Below are 15,299 nucleotides of genomic sequence, written 5' to 3' on the forward strand. Positions count from 1 at the left end.
ATGATGTAACCTTGGTAACCTGATATTGTGTACGGCTATTACACAGTATTATTCTTTTACATTGTTTGTCTGCAGTTAAAAATAGAAAGCGGACAAGCTAAGAAAACAAACAGATGAATAATGAGAAAACAAATGAATAATGAATTTGAAAAAAATCATATCTGTACTTGTAAAACGACTTCAAGCGAAATATCATTGTTCTTTGGTAACTGCGAAGCAAAACAGATAACGTTATCAATGCCACTATTTTTGTTTTATTCAATGTTTATCCGTAACTTACTGGTAGTTCTGAACTTTGTTTTATCTCACCAAACAGCAGCTAACAATGGTATGTTTAGAGTATAGCAAATACAACAAGACAAAAGAGTTCGCAAATATTTTATCGCTGTTTGTAAACTCTTACATGACGATTTCGTTATTGTATAAAGTTGTATACATTCTAGTATATTATAGTAATTTAAACAAAACCCTTCTATACTTTATATATAAAACATTTATTCAAATGCATCATGTTGACTCCAATGGTTAATACCAAATTGCTTTTCATTGGATTATAGATATTGATGGTCATGACATGAAAAGCTGTATTTGATTTAAAGATTTAAGTTGAAATGATAAAAGATAAATAAGAAATCCCCAATCTCTCATTAAAGTTATATTAAGGAAATGTGGAACTCGACAGAATTAAACCTGACGCCTTATATAAAGCTTGTGTATCATTAGGCAAATATACAGAGAATGCACTATCAATATCTAAAAAAAAAAAAAGTAATATGGCAAGGGTTAAGAATGAAAAGAGGCGAGCCCCTGGCGTGCTTAAACTTCACTGTTTTCCGTAATTGTGTTATTTAAATTGCTGATACTGTAGGGTTAAAGTAACTTTTTGATATTGTATTGGTGTTACTGTAGGGTTAAAGTCACTTTTTGTTATTTTTTTGGTGTTACTGTAGGATTAAAGTCACTTTTTGTTATTTTGTTGGTGTTACTGTAGGGTTAAAGTCACTTTTTGTTATTTTGTTGGTGTAACTGTAGAGTTAAAGTCACTTTTTAGTTATTTTGTTGGTGTTACTGTAGGGTTAAAGTCCCTTTTTGTTATTTTGTTGGTGTAACTGTAGGATTAAAGTCACTTTTTGTTACTTTTTTGTTATTTTGTTGGTGTTACTGTAGGATTAAAGTCACTTTTTGTTATTTTGTTGGTGTTACTGTAGGATTAAAGTCACTTTTTGTTATTTTGTTGGTGTTACTGTAGGATTAAAGTCACTTTTTGTTATTTTGTTGGTGTAACTGTAGGATTAAAGTCACTTTTTTGTTATTTTGTTGGTGTTACTGTAGGATTAAAGTCACTTTTTTGTTATTTTGTTGGTGTTACTGTAGGATTAAAGTCACTTTTTTGTTATTTTGTTGGTGTTACTGTAGGATTAAAGTCACTTTTTGTTATTTTGTTGGTGTTACTGTAGGATTAAAGTCACTTTTTGTTATTTTGTTGGTGTAACTGTAGGATTAAAGTCACTTTTTTGTTATTTTGTTGGTGTTACTGTAGGATTAAAGTCACTTTTTGTTATTTTGTTGGTGTAACTGTAGGATTAAAGTCACTTTTTTGTTATTTTGTTGGTGTTACTGTAGGATTAAAGTCACTTTTTGTTATTTTGTTGATGTAACTGTAGGGTTAAAGTCACTTTTTTGTTATTTTGTTGGTGTTACTGTAGGATTAAAGTCACTTTTTTGTTATTTTGTTGGTGTTACTGTAGGATTAAAGTCACTTTTTTGTTATTTTGTTGGTGTTACTGTAGGGTTAAAGTCACTTTTTTGTTATTTTGTTGGTGTTACTGTAGGATTAAAGTCACTTTTTTGTTATCTTGTTGGTGTTACTGTAGGATTAAAGTCACTTTTTGTTATTTTGTTGGTGTAACTGTAGGATTAAAGTCACTTTTTTGTTATCTTGTTGGTGTTACTGTAGGGTTAAAGTCACTTTTGTTATTTTGTTGGTGTTACTTTTTTGTTATTTTGTTGGTGTTACTGTAGGATTAAAGTCACTTTTTTGTTATTTTATTAGTGTTACTGTAGGGTTAAAGTCACTTTTTTTGTTATTTTATTAGTGTTACTGTAGGGTTAAAGTCACTTTTTTGTTATTTTGTTGGTGTTACTGTAGGATTAAAGTCACTTTTTTGTTATTTTGTTGGTGATACTCTAGGGTTAAAGTCACTTTTTTTGTTATTTTGTTGGTGTTACTGTAGGGTTAAAGTCACTTTTTTGTTATCTTGTTGGTGTTACTGTAGGGTTAAAGTCACTTTTTTTGTTATTTTATTAGTGTTACTGTAGGGTTAAAGTCACTTTTTGTTATTTTGTTGGTGATACTGTAGGGTTAAAGTCCCTTTTTGTTATTTTGTTGGTGTAACTGTAGAGTTAAAGTCACTTTTTTGTTATCTTGTTGGTGTTACTGTAGGGTTAAAGTCACTTTTTTGTTATTTTGTTGGTGATACTCTAGGGTTAAAGTCACTTTTTTTGTTATTTTGTTGGTGTTACTGTAGGATTAAAGTCACTTTTTTGTTATTTTATTAGTGTTACTGTAGGGTTAAAGTCACTTTTTTTGTTATTTTATTAGTGTTACTGTAGGGTTAAAGTCACTTTTTGTTATTTTGTTGATGTAACTGTAGGGTTAAAGTCACTTTTTTGTTATTTTGTTGGTGTTACTGTAGAGTTAAAGTCACTTTTTTTTTGTTATTTTGTTGGTGTTACTGTAGGATTAAAGGCACTTTTTTGTTATTTTGTTGGTGTTACTGTAGGGTTAAAGTCACTTTTTTGTTATTTTGTTGGTGTTACTGTAGGGTTAAAGTCACTTTTTTGTTATTTTGTTGGTGTTACTGTAGGGTTAAAGTCACTTTTTTGTTATTTTGTTGGTGTTACTGTAGGATTAAAGTCACTTTTTTGTTATTTTATGGTGTTACTGGAGGATTAAAGTCACTTTTTGTTATTTTGTTTTTGTAGGGTTAAAGTATTTTGTTGACTGTAGGGTTGTAGGGTTAAAGTCACTTTTTTGTTATTTTGTTGGTGTAACTGTAGAGTTAAAGTCACTTTTTAGTTATTTTGTTGGTGTTACTGTAGGGTTAAAGTCCCTTTTTGTTATTTTGTTGGTGTAACTGTAGAGTTAAAGTCACTTTTTGTTATTTTGTTGGTGATACTGTAGGGTTAAAGTCCCTTTTTGTTATTTTGTTGGTGTAACTGTAGAGTTAAAGTCACTTTTTAGTTATTTTGTTGGTGTTACTGTAGGGTTAAAGTCCCTTTTTGTTATTTTGTTGGTGTAAGATTTTTAAATTTTGTTGGTGTTACTGTAGGGTTAAAGTCCCTTTTTGTTATTTTGTTGGTGTAACTGTAGAGTTAAAGTCACTTTTTATTAATATTGTTGGTGATACTCTAGGGTTAAAGTCACTTTTTTGTTATTTTGTTGGTGTAACTGTAGAGTTAAAGTCACTTTTTAGTTATTTTGTTGGTGTTACTGTAGGGTTAAAGTCACTTTTTGTTATTTTGTTGGTGTAACTGTAGAGTTAGTCACTTTTTGTATATTGTTGGTGTTAAAGTCACTTTTTGTAATATTGTTGGTGATACTCTAGGGTTAAAGTCACTTTTTTGTTATTTTGTTGGTGTAACTGTAGAGTTAAAGTCACTTTTTAGTTATTTTGTTGGTGTTACTGTAGGGTTAAAGTCCCTTTTTGTTATTTTGTTGGTGTGTTAAAGTCACTTTTTGTTATTTTGTTGGTGTCACTTTTTGTTATTTTGTTGGTGTTACTGTATGATTAAATTCAATTGTTTGTTATTTTGTTGGTGTTACTGTAGAGTTAAAGTCACTTTTTTGTTATTTTGTTGGTGTTACTGTAGGTTAAAGTCTTTTTTGTTATTTTGTTGGTGTTTTTTGTTATTTTGTTGGTGTTACTGTAGGTTAAAGTCACTTTTTGTTATTTTGTTGGTGTTACTGTAGGGTTAAAGTCACTTTTTTGTTATTTTGTTGGTGTAACTGTAGTTAAAGTCACTTTTTGTTATTTTGTTGGTGTTACTGTAGGATTAAAGTCACTTTTTTTGTTATTTTATTAGTGTTACTGTAGGGTTAAAGTCACTTTTTTGTTATTTTGTTGGTGTTACTGTAGGGTTAAAGTCACTTTTTTGTTATTTTGTTGGTGTTACTGTAGGGTTAAAGTCACTTTTTTGTTAGTTTGTTGGTGTTACTGTAGGATTAAAGTCACTTTTTTGTTATTTTGTTGGTGTTACTGTAGGGTTAAAGTCACTTTTTTGTTATTTTGTTGGTGTTATTGTAGGATTAAAGTCACTTTTTTGTTATTTTGTTGGTGTTACTGTAGGGTTAAAGTCACTTTTTTGTTATTTTGTTGGTGTTACTGTAGGATTAAAGTCACTTTTTTGTTATTTTGTTGGTGTTACTGTAGGATTAAAGTCACTTTTTTGTTATTTTGTTGGTGTTACTGTAGGATTAAAGTCACTTTTTTGTTATTTTGTTGGTGTTACTGTAGGATTAAAGTCACTTTTTTGTTATTTTGTTGGTGTTACTGTAGGATTAAAGTCACTTTTTTGTTATTTTTTTGTTATTTTGTCACTTTTTGTTATTTTGTTGGTGTGTTACTGTAGGATTAAAGTCACTTTTTGTTATTGTTGTTGTTAAAGTCACTTTTTGTTATTTTGTTGGTGATACTGTAGGGTTAAAGTCACTTTTTTGTTATTTTGTTGGTGTTACTGTAGGATTAAAGTCACTTTTTTGTTATTTTGTTGGTGTTACTGTAGGATTAAAGTCACTTTTTGTTATTTTGTTGGTGTTACTGTAGGATTAAAGTCACTTTTTAGTTATTTTGTTGGTGTAACTGTAGGGTTAAAGTCACTTTTTGTTATTTTGTTGGTGTTACTGTAGGATTAAAGTCACTTTTTGTTATTTTGTTGGTGTTACTGTAGGATTAAAGTCACTTTTTGTTATTTTGTTGGTGTCACTGTAGGATTAAAGTCACTTTTTGTTATTTTGTTGGTGATACTGTAGGGTTAAAGTCACTTTTTTGTTATTTTGTTGGTGTTACTGTAGGATTAAAGTCACTTTTTTGTTATTTTGTTGGTGTTACTGTAGGGTTAAAGTCACGTTTTGTTATTTTGTTGGTGATCCTGTAGGGTTAGCGTTACTTTTTTGTTTTTGTTGTTGTTACTGTAGGGTTAGCGGTTTTTGTTTTTGTTTTTTTTTTTTTGGTGTTACTGTAGGGTTAAATTCACGTATGTGTTATTTTGTATTACGTCGTACTACTGTAGTGTTAAATTTACTGTTGTTGACGCTGTTGATGTTACTGTAGCGTTAACCTTATCTTTACTCTGCTTGTGTTACTGTAGAGATCATGTCATGCTTTTACTCTGTGTATGTTATTGTAGGGTTAATGTCTCCAGAGAATTTTCTTCCTCTTTTAATATCTGCTACTTTTTGTGTTGTTTTATAAACCATTTTCCTTTTAAGTAGAATTACGGAACGTTGAACGAGAACTTGAAGAAGCCATTGAGAATATCATGATGGAAAGATCGATGAATTCAGAAATACCCACCATTGAACAGGTGATGGCTTTTATGTTTATGAAACAAAACACGCCTTTTTCCATTGCTTGTAATTTATATGATTTGAGGTATAACCTAGTTCTAATCAAGATAAATCTTGTAAAAAAGAATGATCTTTAAAAAGTTTTGAAACTGAAGTTGTCTTTTCTGTCACCAAGGAATTGAAATATTTGTTATTAAAATTTTTGATCGTGGTTTTGTATGAAATCATTAAAGGCAATTTTTGACCCATATTCTGTCCAGATGAATGACACGGAGATTAACAAGTTGAAAAGTGAGCTGGTATGTAAGGATGAAAAGTGCCATAAGGTATGTTTCTTCCCTTCTTCGATGATATTATTATGACTAAAGTTCTAGATTTAATGATGCATGTTGGATTTTATATAGAGTTGCTATTCGCTGTTCATTTTTGTCTCTAATGAAACCGATATCAATGTTTCTTTGACTGTGAAAATACATTTCAAATGTATCGAACGATTTCGTTGCTGACGTTACAATTTTACGTAAAAATCATTTATGTTCTGCTTTTTTTATCAAGGCAGTCAAGTATAATTTTGGCTCGGATCCACAATTCAAAGATGAGCATATACCGAAAAAGGTACGTATGAAGTTGCCATATTCGATATTTTGCGTTAATCGTATTGCCAATTCGTTACACTATTTTCTACCTTAGTGTACATTTGCTTATGATACAGCCGAAAGTCCTGTCGATTTGTTCTGATATATCCTGATACGGTTAGTACTTGTCATTCGTCTCATAACGCTGACAGTGTCACACGTAGTTTTCTTTCAGATTGCAATATAAGAAATTCTGTTCTTTTGATATATACCTACCGGGAGAAAATGTTGCCCTATAAGAACTTGTTGCTTGTTTTAATTATATTTTCATACAGCATTTAACCATTTGACTCTTTGTCTCCAATAAACTAAGTCACCAAGAAATATTGATGTAATATCAACATCATCTTCTATTTACAATTTTGAATTTTCCGCTTTAGATACAAACCACATGGACAAATTTCCACGTCAACTAGTACTTTTTGTAATCGCTTAGTGCACGTATTAGCCCAAAATGATTTTGTTTTTCTGTGTAATAATTTTTATCCATGATAATAATGCTTTTTTTTCGTAAATTTACAAGGAGATCACAGGAAGCCACAGTAAGAGACTATTTCATACAGAAGAAAGACCATGGGGTCTCACAATCCCATACGATGACACCCAATTAAGTAAGTACACGAATTTTAAATTGCAAAAAGGCATTTACAGCTCGATCAAAATGAGATCATTCATCTTAAAAGATAAGAGAAATACAAATCGTTCAAACAAACTTTTGCCTTTGACACAGATTGTGTCTCTCAGCTTACAAAGATAGACAAGACAGAAAAATGTATAAATTTGATCATCTTTAATATTATATTCGGCCATCTGAGCGGTCAACTGTAGTGAAAATTTGGCCAAATTTTAGATATTGTCCGATTTTCGTGAAAATTTGTATATATGTATTAGGTGGCACTATAGGAGCAAAATGGTGTTGTCCATTTTTCATTCGGCCATCGATCGGTCATCTGATCGGTCAGCTGTGGTCTAAATTTGTCCAAAGTTTTAGATATTATCCGATTTTCGTGAAAATTTGTATATATGTATCAGGTGGCACTATAGGAGCAAAATGGCGTTGTCCGTTTTTCATTCGGCCATCGATCGGTCATCTGAACGGTCAGCTGTGGTCAAAATTTGGCCAAATTTTAGATATTATCCGATTTTCGTGAAAATTGGTATAGATGTATTAGGTGGCACTATAGGAGCAAAATGGCATGGTCCATTTTTCATTCGGCCATCGATCGGTCATCTGAACGGTCAGCTGTGGTCAAAATTTGGCCAAATTTTAGATATTATCCGATTTTCGTGAAAATTAGTATATATGTATTAGGTGGCACTATAGGAGCAAAATGACATAGTCCATTTTTCATTCGGCCATCTGAGCGGTCAACTGTAGTGAAAATTTGGCCAAATTTTAGATATTGTCCGATTTTCACTATAGGAGCAAAATGGCGTTGTCCGTTTTTCATTCGGCCATCGATCGGTCATCTGTGGTCAAAATTTGGTCAAATTTTAGATATTGTCTGATTTTCGTGAAAAATGGTATATATGTATTAGGTGGCACTATAGGAGCAAAATGGCATAGTCCATTTTTCATTCGGCCATCGATCGGTCATCTGAGCGGTCAGCTGTGGTCAAAATTTGGCCAAATTTTAGATATTGTCTGATTTTCGTGAAAATTGGTATAGATGTATTAGGTGGCACTATAGGAGCAAAATGGCATGGTCCATTTTTCATTCGGCCATCGATCGGTCATCTGAGCGGTCAGCTGTGGTCAAAATTTGGCCAAATTATAGATATTATCCGACTTTCGTGAAAATTGGTATAGATGTATTAGGTGGCACTATAGGAGCAAAATGGCATAGTCCATTTTTCATTCGGCCATCTGATCGGTCAGCTGTGGTCAAAATTTGGCCAAATTTTAAATATTATCCGATATTTCGTGAACATTATTATTTATGTATTAGGTGGGAATATAGGAGCAAAATGGCGTAGTCCATTTTTCATTCGGCCATCGATCGGTCATCTGAGCGGTCAGCTGTGGTCAAAATTTGGCCAAATTTTAGATATTGTCTGATTTTCGTGAAAATTGGTATAGATGTATTAGGTGGCACTATAGGAGCAAAATGGCGTTGTCCGTTTTTCATTCGGCCATCGATCGGTCATCTGTGGTCAAAATTTGGTCAAATTTTAGATATTGTCTGATTTTCGTGAAAAATGGTATATATGTATTAGGTGGCACTATAGGAGCAAAATTGCATAGTCCATTTTTCATTCGGCCATCGATCGGTCATCTGAGCGGTCAGCTGTGGTCAAAATTTGGCCAAATTTTAGATATTATCCGATATTTCGTGAACATTAGTATTTATGTATTAGGTGGGAATATAGTAGCAAAATGGCATAGTCCATTTTTCATTCGGCCATCTGAGCGGTCAACTGTGGTCAAAATTTGGCCAAATTTTAAATATTATCCGATATTTCGTGAACATTATTATTTATGTATTAGGTGGGAATATAGGAGCAAAATGGCGTAGTCCATTTTTCATTCGGCCATCTGAGCGGTCAACTGTAGTGAAAATTTGGCCAAATTTTAGATATTGTCCGATTTTCGTGAAAATTTGTATATATGTATTAGGTGGCACTATAGGAGCAAAATGGCGTTGTCCGTTTTTCATTCGGCCATCGATCGGTCATCTGTGGTCAAAATTTGGTCAAATTTTAGATATTGTCTGATTTTCGTGAAAAATAGTATATATGTATTAGGTGGCACTATAGGAGTAAAATTGCATAGTCCATTTTTCATTCGGCCATCGATCGGTCATCTGAGCGGTCAGCTGTGGTCAAAATTTGGCCAAATTTTAGATATTGTCTGATTTTCGTGAAAATTGGTATAGATGTATTAGGTGGCACTATAGGAGCAAAATGGCATGGTCCATTTTTCATTCGGCCATCGATCGGTCATCTGAGCGGTCAGCTGTGGTCAAAATTTGGCCAAATTATAGATATTATCCGACTTTCGTGAAAATTGGTATAGATGTATTAGGTGGCACTATAGGAGCAAAATGGCATAGTCCATTTTTCATTCGGCCATCTGATCGGTCAGCTGTGGTCAAAATTTGGCCAAATTTTAAATATTATCCGATATTTCGTGAACATTATTATTTATGTATTAGGTGGGAATATAGGAGCAAAATGGCGTAGTCCATTTTTCATTCGGCCATCGATCGGTCATCTGAGCGGTCAGCTGTGGTCAAAATTTGGCCAAATTTTAGATATTGTCTGATTTTCGTGAAAATTGGTATAGATGTATTAGGTGGCACTATAGGAGCAAAATGGCATAGTCCATTTTTCATTCGGCCATCTGAGCGGTCAACTGTAGTGAAAATTTGGCCAAATTTTAGATATTGTCCGATTTTCGTGAAAATTTGTATATATGTATTAGGTGGCACTATAGGAGCAAAATGGCGTTGTCCGTTTTTCATTCGGCCATCGATCGGTCATCTGTGGTCAAAATTTGGTCAAATTTAAGATATTGTCTGATTTTCGTGAAAAATGGTATATATGTATTAGGTGGCACAATAGGAGCAAAATGGCATAGTCCATTTTTCATTCGGCCATCGATCGGTCATCTGAGCGGTCAGCTGTGGTCAAAATTTGGCCAAATTTTAGATATTGTCTGATTTTCGTGAAAATTGGTATAGATGTATTAGGTGGCACTATAGGAGCAAAATGGCATGGTCCATTTTTCATTCGGCCATCGATCGGTCATCTGAGCGGTCAGCTGTGGTCAAAATTTGGCCAAATTTTAGATATTATCCGACTTTCGTGAAAATTGGTATAGATGTATTAGGTGGAACTATAGGAGCAAAATGGCATAGTCCATTTTTCATTCGGTCATCTGATCGGTCAGCTGTGGTCAAAATTTGGCCAAATTTTAAATATTATCCGATATTTCGTGAACATTATTATTTATGTATTAGGTGGGAATATAGGAGCAAAATGGCGTAGTCCATTTTTCATTCGGCCATCTGAGCGGTCAACTGTAGTGAAAATTTGGCCAAATTTTAGATATTGTCCGATTTTCGTGAAAATTTGTATATATGTATTAGGTGGCACTATAGGAGCAAAATGGCGTTGTCCGTTTTTCATTCGGCCATCGATCGGTCATCTGTGGTCAAAATTTGGTCAAATTTTAGATATTGTCTGATTTTCGTGAAAAATGGTATATATGTATTAGGTGGCACTATAGGAGTAAAATTGCATAGTCCATTTTTCATTCGGCCATCGATCGGTCATCTGAGCGGTCAGCTGTGGTCAAAATTTGGCCAAATTTTAGATATTGTCTGATTTTCGTGAAAATTGGTATAGATGTATTAGGTGGCACTATAGGAGCAAAATGGCATGGTCCATTTTTCATTCGGCCATCGATCGGTCATCTGAGCGGTAAGCTGTGGTCGAAATTTGGCCAAATTTTAGATATTATCCGATTTTCGTGAAAATTAGTATATATGTATTAGGTGGCACTATAGGAGCAAAATGGTGTTGTCCATTTTTCATTCGGCCATCGATCGGTCATCTGATCGGTCAGCTGTGGTCAAAATTTGGCCAAATTTTAGGTATTATCCGATTTTTCGTGAAAATTAGTATATATGTATTAGGTGGGAATATAGGAGCAAAATGGCATAGTCCATTTTTCATTCGGCCATCTGAGCGGTCAACTGTAGTCGAAATTTGGCCAAATTTTAGATATTGTCTGATTTTCGTGAAAATTGGTATATATGTATTAAGTGGCACTATAGGAGCAAAATGGCGTTGTCCATTTTTCATTCGGCCATCGATCGGTCATCTGATCGGTCAGCTGTGGTCAAAATTTGGCCAAATTTTAGGTATTATCCGATTTTTCGTGAAAATTAGTATATATGTATTAAGTGGCACTATAGGAGCAAAATGGCATAGTCCATTTTTCATTCGGCCATCGATCGGTCCTCTGAGCGGTCAGCTGTGGTCAAAATTTGGCCAAATTTTAGATATTGTCTGATTTTCGTGAAAATTGGTATATATGTATAAAGTGGCACTATAGGAGCAAAATGGCATAGTCCATTTTTCATTCGGCCATCGATCGGTCCTCTGAGCGGTCAGCTGTGGTCAAAATTTGGCCAAATTTTAGATATTGTCTGATTTTCGTGAAAATTGGTATATATGTATAAAGTGGCACTATAGGAGCAAAATGGCATAGTCCATTTTTCATTCGGCCATCGATCGGTCATCTGAGCGGTCAGCTGTGGTCAAAATTTGGCCAAATTTTAGATATTGTCTGATTTCGTGAAAATTGGTATAGATGTATTAGGTGGCACTATAGGAGCAAAATGGCATAGTCCATTTTTCATTCGGCCATCGATCGGTCATCTGAGCAGTCAGCTGTGGTCAAAATTTTGGCCAAATTTTAGATATTGTTCGATTTTCGTGAAAATTGGTATAGATGTATTAGGTGGCACTATAGGAGCAAAATGGCATAGTCCATTTTTCATTCGGCCATCGATCGGTCATCTGAGCAGTCAGCTGTGGTCAAAATTTTGGCCAAATTTTAGATATTGTTCGATTTTCGTGAAAATTGGTATAGATGTATTAGGTGGCACTATAGGAGCAAAATGGCATAGTCCATTTTTCATTCGGCCATCGATCGGTCATCTGAACGGTCAGCTGTGGTCAAAATTTGGCCAAATTTTAGATATTATCCGATTTTCGTGAAAATTGGTATAGATGTATTAGGTGGCACTATAAGAGCAAAATGGCGTTGTCCGTTTTTCATTCGGCCATCGATCGGTCTTCTGATCGGTCATCTGTGGTCAAAATTTGGCAAAATTTTAGGTATTATCCGATTTTTCGTGAAAATTAGTATATATGTATTAGGTGGGAATATAGGAGCAAAATGGCGTAGTCCATTTTTCATTCGGCCATCTGAGCGGTCAACTGTAGTGAAAATTTGGCCAAATTTTAGATATTGTCCGATTTTCGTGAAAATTGGTATTGGTATATATGTATTAGGTGGCACTATAGGAGCAAACTGGCATATTTCATGTTTGGCATGACTGCTAGTCTGATTATTGTGATCATTTACTGCTGAAGGGGTCGTTTGGGGGACATTTGTAATGGTCCCCATTACAATTAGTACGTGTTTGTATATTGATTCGAACACGTTTTTATGTCCACTAAATGCACGTCATTATTACCAAATCAATATGATTAGCCTAACATTTTAGGGGAAATAAAAACCTTCGGGACATGAAAACAAAAGAAAAATAAAGTTATGTCAACATTATCTTTATGCAAACTTAAAATTGGGAAGATACACGATAACGAGTACTGAGAATAAGGGTGATTCGGAAGGGTAAGCGTCTTCTGCTTCATCAACGACACCCGTCACGTAAATCTTGGTCAATCCGCGTAAGTAATATCGCATTCTGTAATGATTTACACCAGGAAAACTCCCAAACCTGAGACTCACGAAGCATCTTTTACTAGTGCAGGGAAAAATACTTTCCGGTAGTATCCATCAATATTGAGATCTTAATAGCTGCTTATCGAAATAAAAATGCCCCAACCCGTTATTTGATTAAGAATTTTCCTTCTTATATTCTTCTAAGTTTCTTATATCACTTGTGACTGAAATGGGGAAATTATATTTCAATAATCGTCATTTGTACCGACAAATTATTGTCCAAAGTAAATAAATGATTATTTTTTTAATATTGATACACGTACGGAATGTACTATCAAAAATGAAGCTGTAGCACTAGAGTTATTTACTTGTCCGCTAATAAGGGTATTAAGATTGCCTCTGGTTATATATTATGTTATGTTAGAATTTTGGACTAATTATCTGAATATTGATTTCGTTTTTCTCACCAGGGGATTTTTTCCTATCAAGTTCAGATCCAGATGTTCAGGCAAGCGGTATTTATGGTGATATTGGTGTTGCCGTAAACCTTTTTAAAGAAAAGACGTGCCTCAATTGGAGACCTAGAATTTCTAGTGACGGAAATGAATACGTGAGCTTTATTGGCAGTGACAGTGGCGGGTACGAAATATATTATTTGTTATATTTTTGTCAGTGAAATATATTTTTGTTTCAATTTGATGATATAAGAAATCTGATTTCATCGCTAGTGATTATAAATCTTTCCATTAATGATATAACCGTTGTAGTTTTGGCCAATCAATGCGATGCGTTCTAGTCGTTGCATTGGGATTCGCATATTTTCCTGTTCGAACTGAAGAAATTGCCACTAAAATACAACAGCCAATTCACAATGACATCATTATGCTCTGAAGCGTAGCGTTAAAGAATATCACTAATCAAAGAAACATCGATGTACCTTTCTAAACGGCTCATGTCATTTCAAGTTTCTTGAGAGGTTTACCTCGGAGAAAACCTTGCATATAATACTTTTCCTTCATTTAGTGTAATAATTATCACAGGTTACTGAGTAGCTACAAATGAAGTTATTTTTAGCTCATTAACATGAAAGATTATTTTAGTGCAAATATTTGGAAATCATTAGTCGGGTATTAATTAGATATGTTTCAGTTTTTCACATGATTTTCCACGTGACGCGGTGTTTACAATATATTGTATCTCCATTCAATCTGGTAGGCAATTTCATTGACACACATAACGAAAACATTTCCATTTCTTGTAAGATAAATGCTTTGTAGTGAAAATCAAGGCGATATCAGTTTGTTGATTAAAAACAACTTACACGTAGTTACATATTGAGAGTTCACTGTATATAATTGAAAAGTTTTTTTTCTATAATTTATAAGAACCTTTTCGCACTCCACCATACCACGTTCTAAACTGAAAGATCACCAACGCTCTCTGGTTATAGGAGCTTTCATTTCCAAGAAAGATGAACGGGAGGCGCAAATATGTAAACTCTACTAAAGCGTACTTTATGAACAATACGTCCGAATCAAAGGATAAATACATGAAATAAAGCAATGACCGAGTTTCAGGTTGACAACATCTTCGTCGAGTTTGGTGGTATATCTATCTTGGAACTTGTTGTGACCGTCTGTTTCTAACGAGCCTAAATTTATCGAAGTGCTTATCAAAACAAGTTTTTCAATTTCACTTTTAGATGTATTGATGACGTCTTGTCTTTAGATAAAAGAAGTTATTATTTGACCACGTCTATCGTATATATCCACCAGAATCGGAAATTAAGTAAACTGTATGATAAGCGTGGTGATTTCAATTTCCAAGTGTGACATTTAGAACCATCTGTGAATAGCAACATCTCTGCATTCCCAACCGGTGATGTTTACATGTTGCAGTTGATTTGGTACTTAACAGCCTCTTCCCATTATCCCGATTTTCGCGCAAGATGTCATTGACTCACAAACAAACTCATAATACGAAGTTTCAAAAGATTAAAGGGTAAATGTCGTTGATAAAGAAGAAGGCGCTTACTCTTCCACGCGGTTTTAATTTGATCGTGATTACGTTTATGTGTTGACATTTCTTGTAGTCTTCGTTTGGTGATGATATAACATTGTCATTGATAATCTTCACACGGAGGCCATTCGTTGCCGACTTACTGTTCCAAATAGGCATCATCTTCCTAGTGCGTTATAGATACATATGACATTCAGCGAGGTCCTAAAGGAAGAAGAAACTAATTTTGAACATGCGTTTGATGTTTGGATTTTTCTCCTATTTGCAGTTCTTTTTAAAATGAAACGAAAACAAAAATAATGTAATTCCCGTTAAACATCATATATCTTTCGCAAGCTGTTATTATTGGGTATAAGCATCCGTGCTTCTGGTACAATTGCTGTGCCTGTTGCCTCATACCATTGACAAGACGCCGGAATGTGTTCTGAAGAAATCTCTGCGAGTCCTGAATCAATGCAGCCTGTTATCCTCCTGTTGTTGGCATCTGGATCCTGTGCATTGACTTTTTGTCCCACACATGCTCAGTTGGGTTGACATCTTGGGACATCGCAGACCCATAGAAGCGTCTCTATCTCTTTGACATTATCATCCATGAGGATAGACTGATTGATATGCCCATTTATGGCCATCGAAATGCGGAACAACAAAAGGTCGA

The 15,299-nt window shown here is 34.1% G+C and overlaps 1 protein-coding gene across 1 annotated transcript in view; it reads left to right on the forward strand.

The window, feature by feature from the left end:
- The first annotated feature begins 5,829 nt into the window (after window positions 1–5,829).
- LOC132565307 (fibropellin-1-like) overlaps window positions 5,830–15,299 on the forward strand; it is a 43,335-nt gene continuing 33,865 nt past the window's right edge. The window contains exons 1-2 of the mRNA XM_060229945.1: window positions 5,830–5,895; window positions 6,125–6,184. Of these exons, the coding sequence (XP_060085928.1) occupies window positions 5,830–5,895; window positions 6,125–6,184 (126 nt within the window). The remainder of the gene's footprint in view (window positions 5,896–6,124; window positions 6,185–15,299) is intronic.

The sequence above is a fragment of the Ylistrum balloti genome, unplaced genomic scaffold (assembly GCF_031769215.1).
Source record: "Ylistrum balloti isolate Yb309-2 unplaced genomic scaffold, AGI_CSIRO_Ybal_v1 Utg369712, whole genome shotgun sequence".
NCBI lineage: Eukaryota > Metazoa > Mollusca > Bivalvia > Pectinida > Pectinidae > Ylistrum > Ylistrum balloti.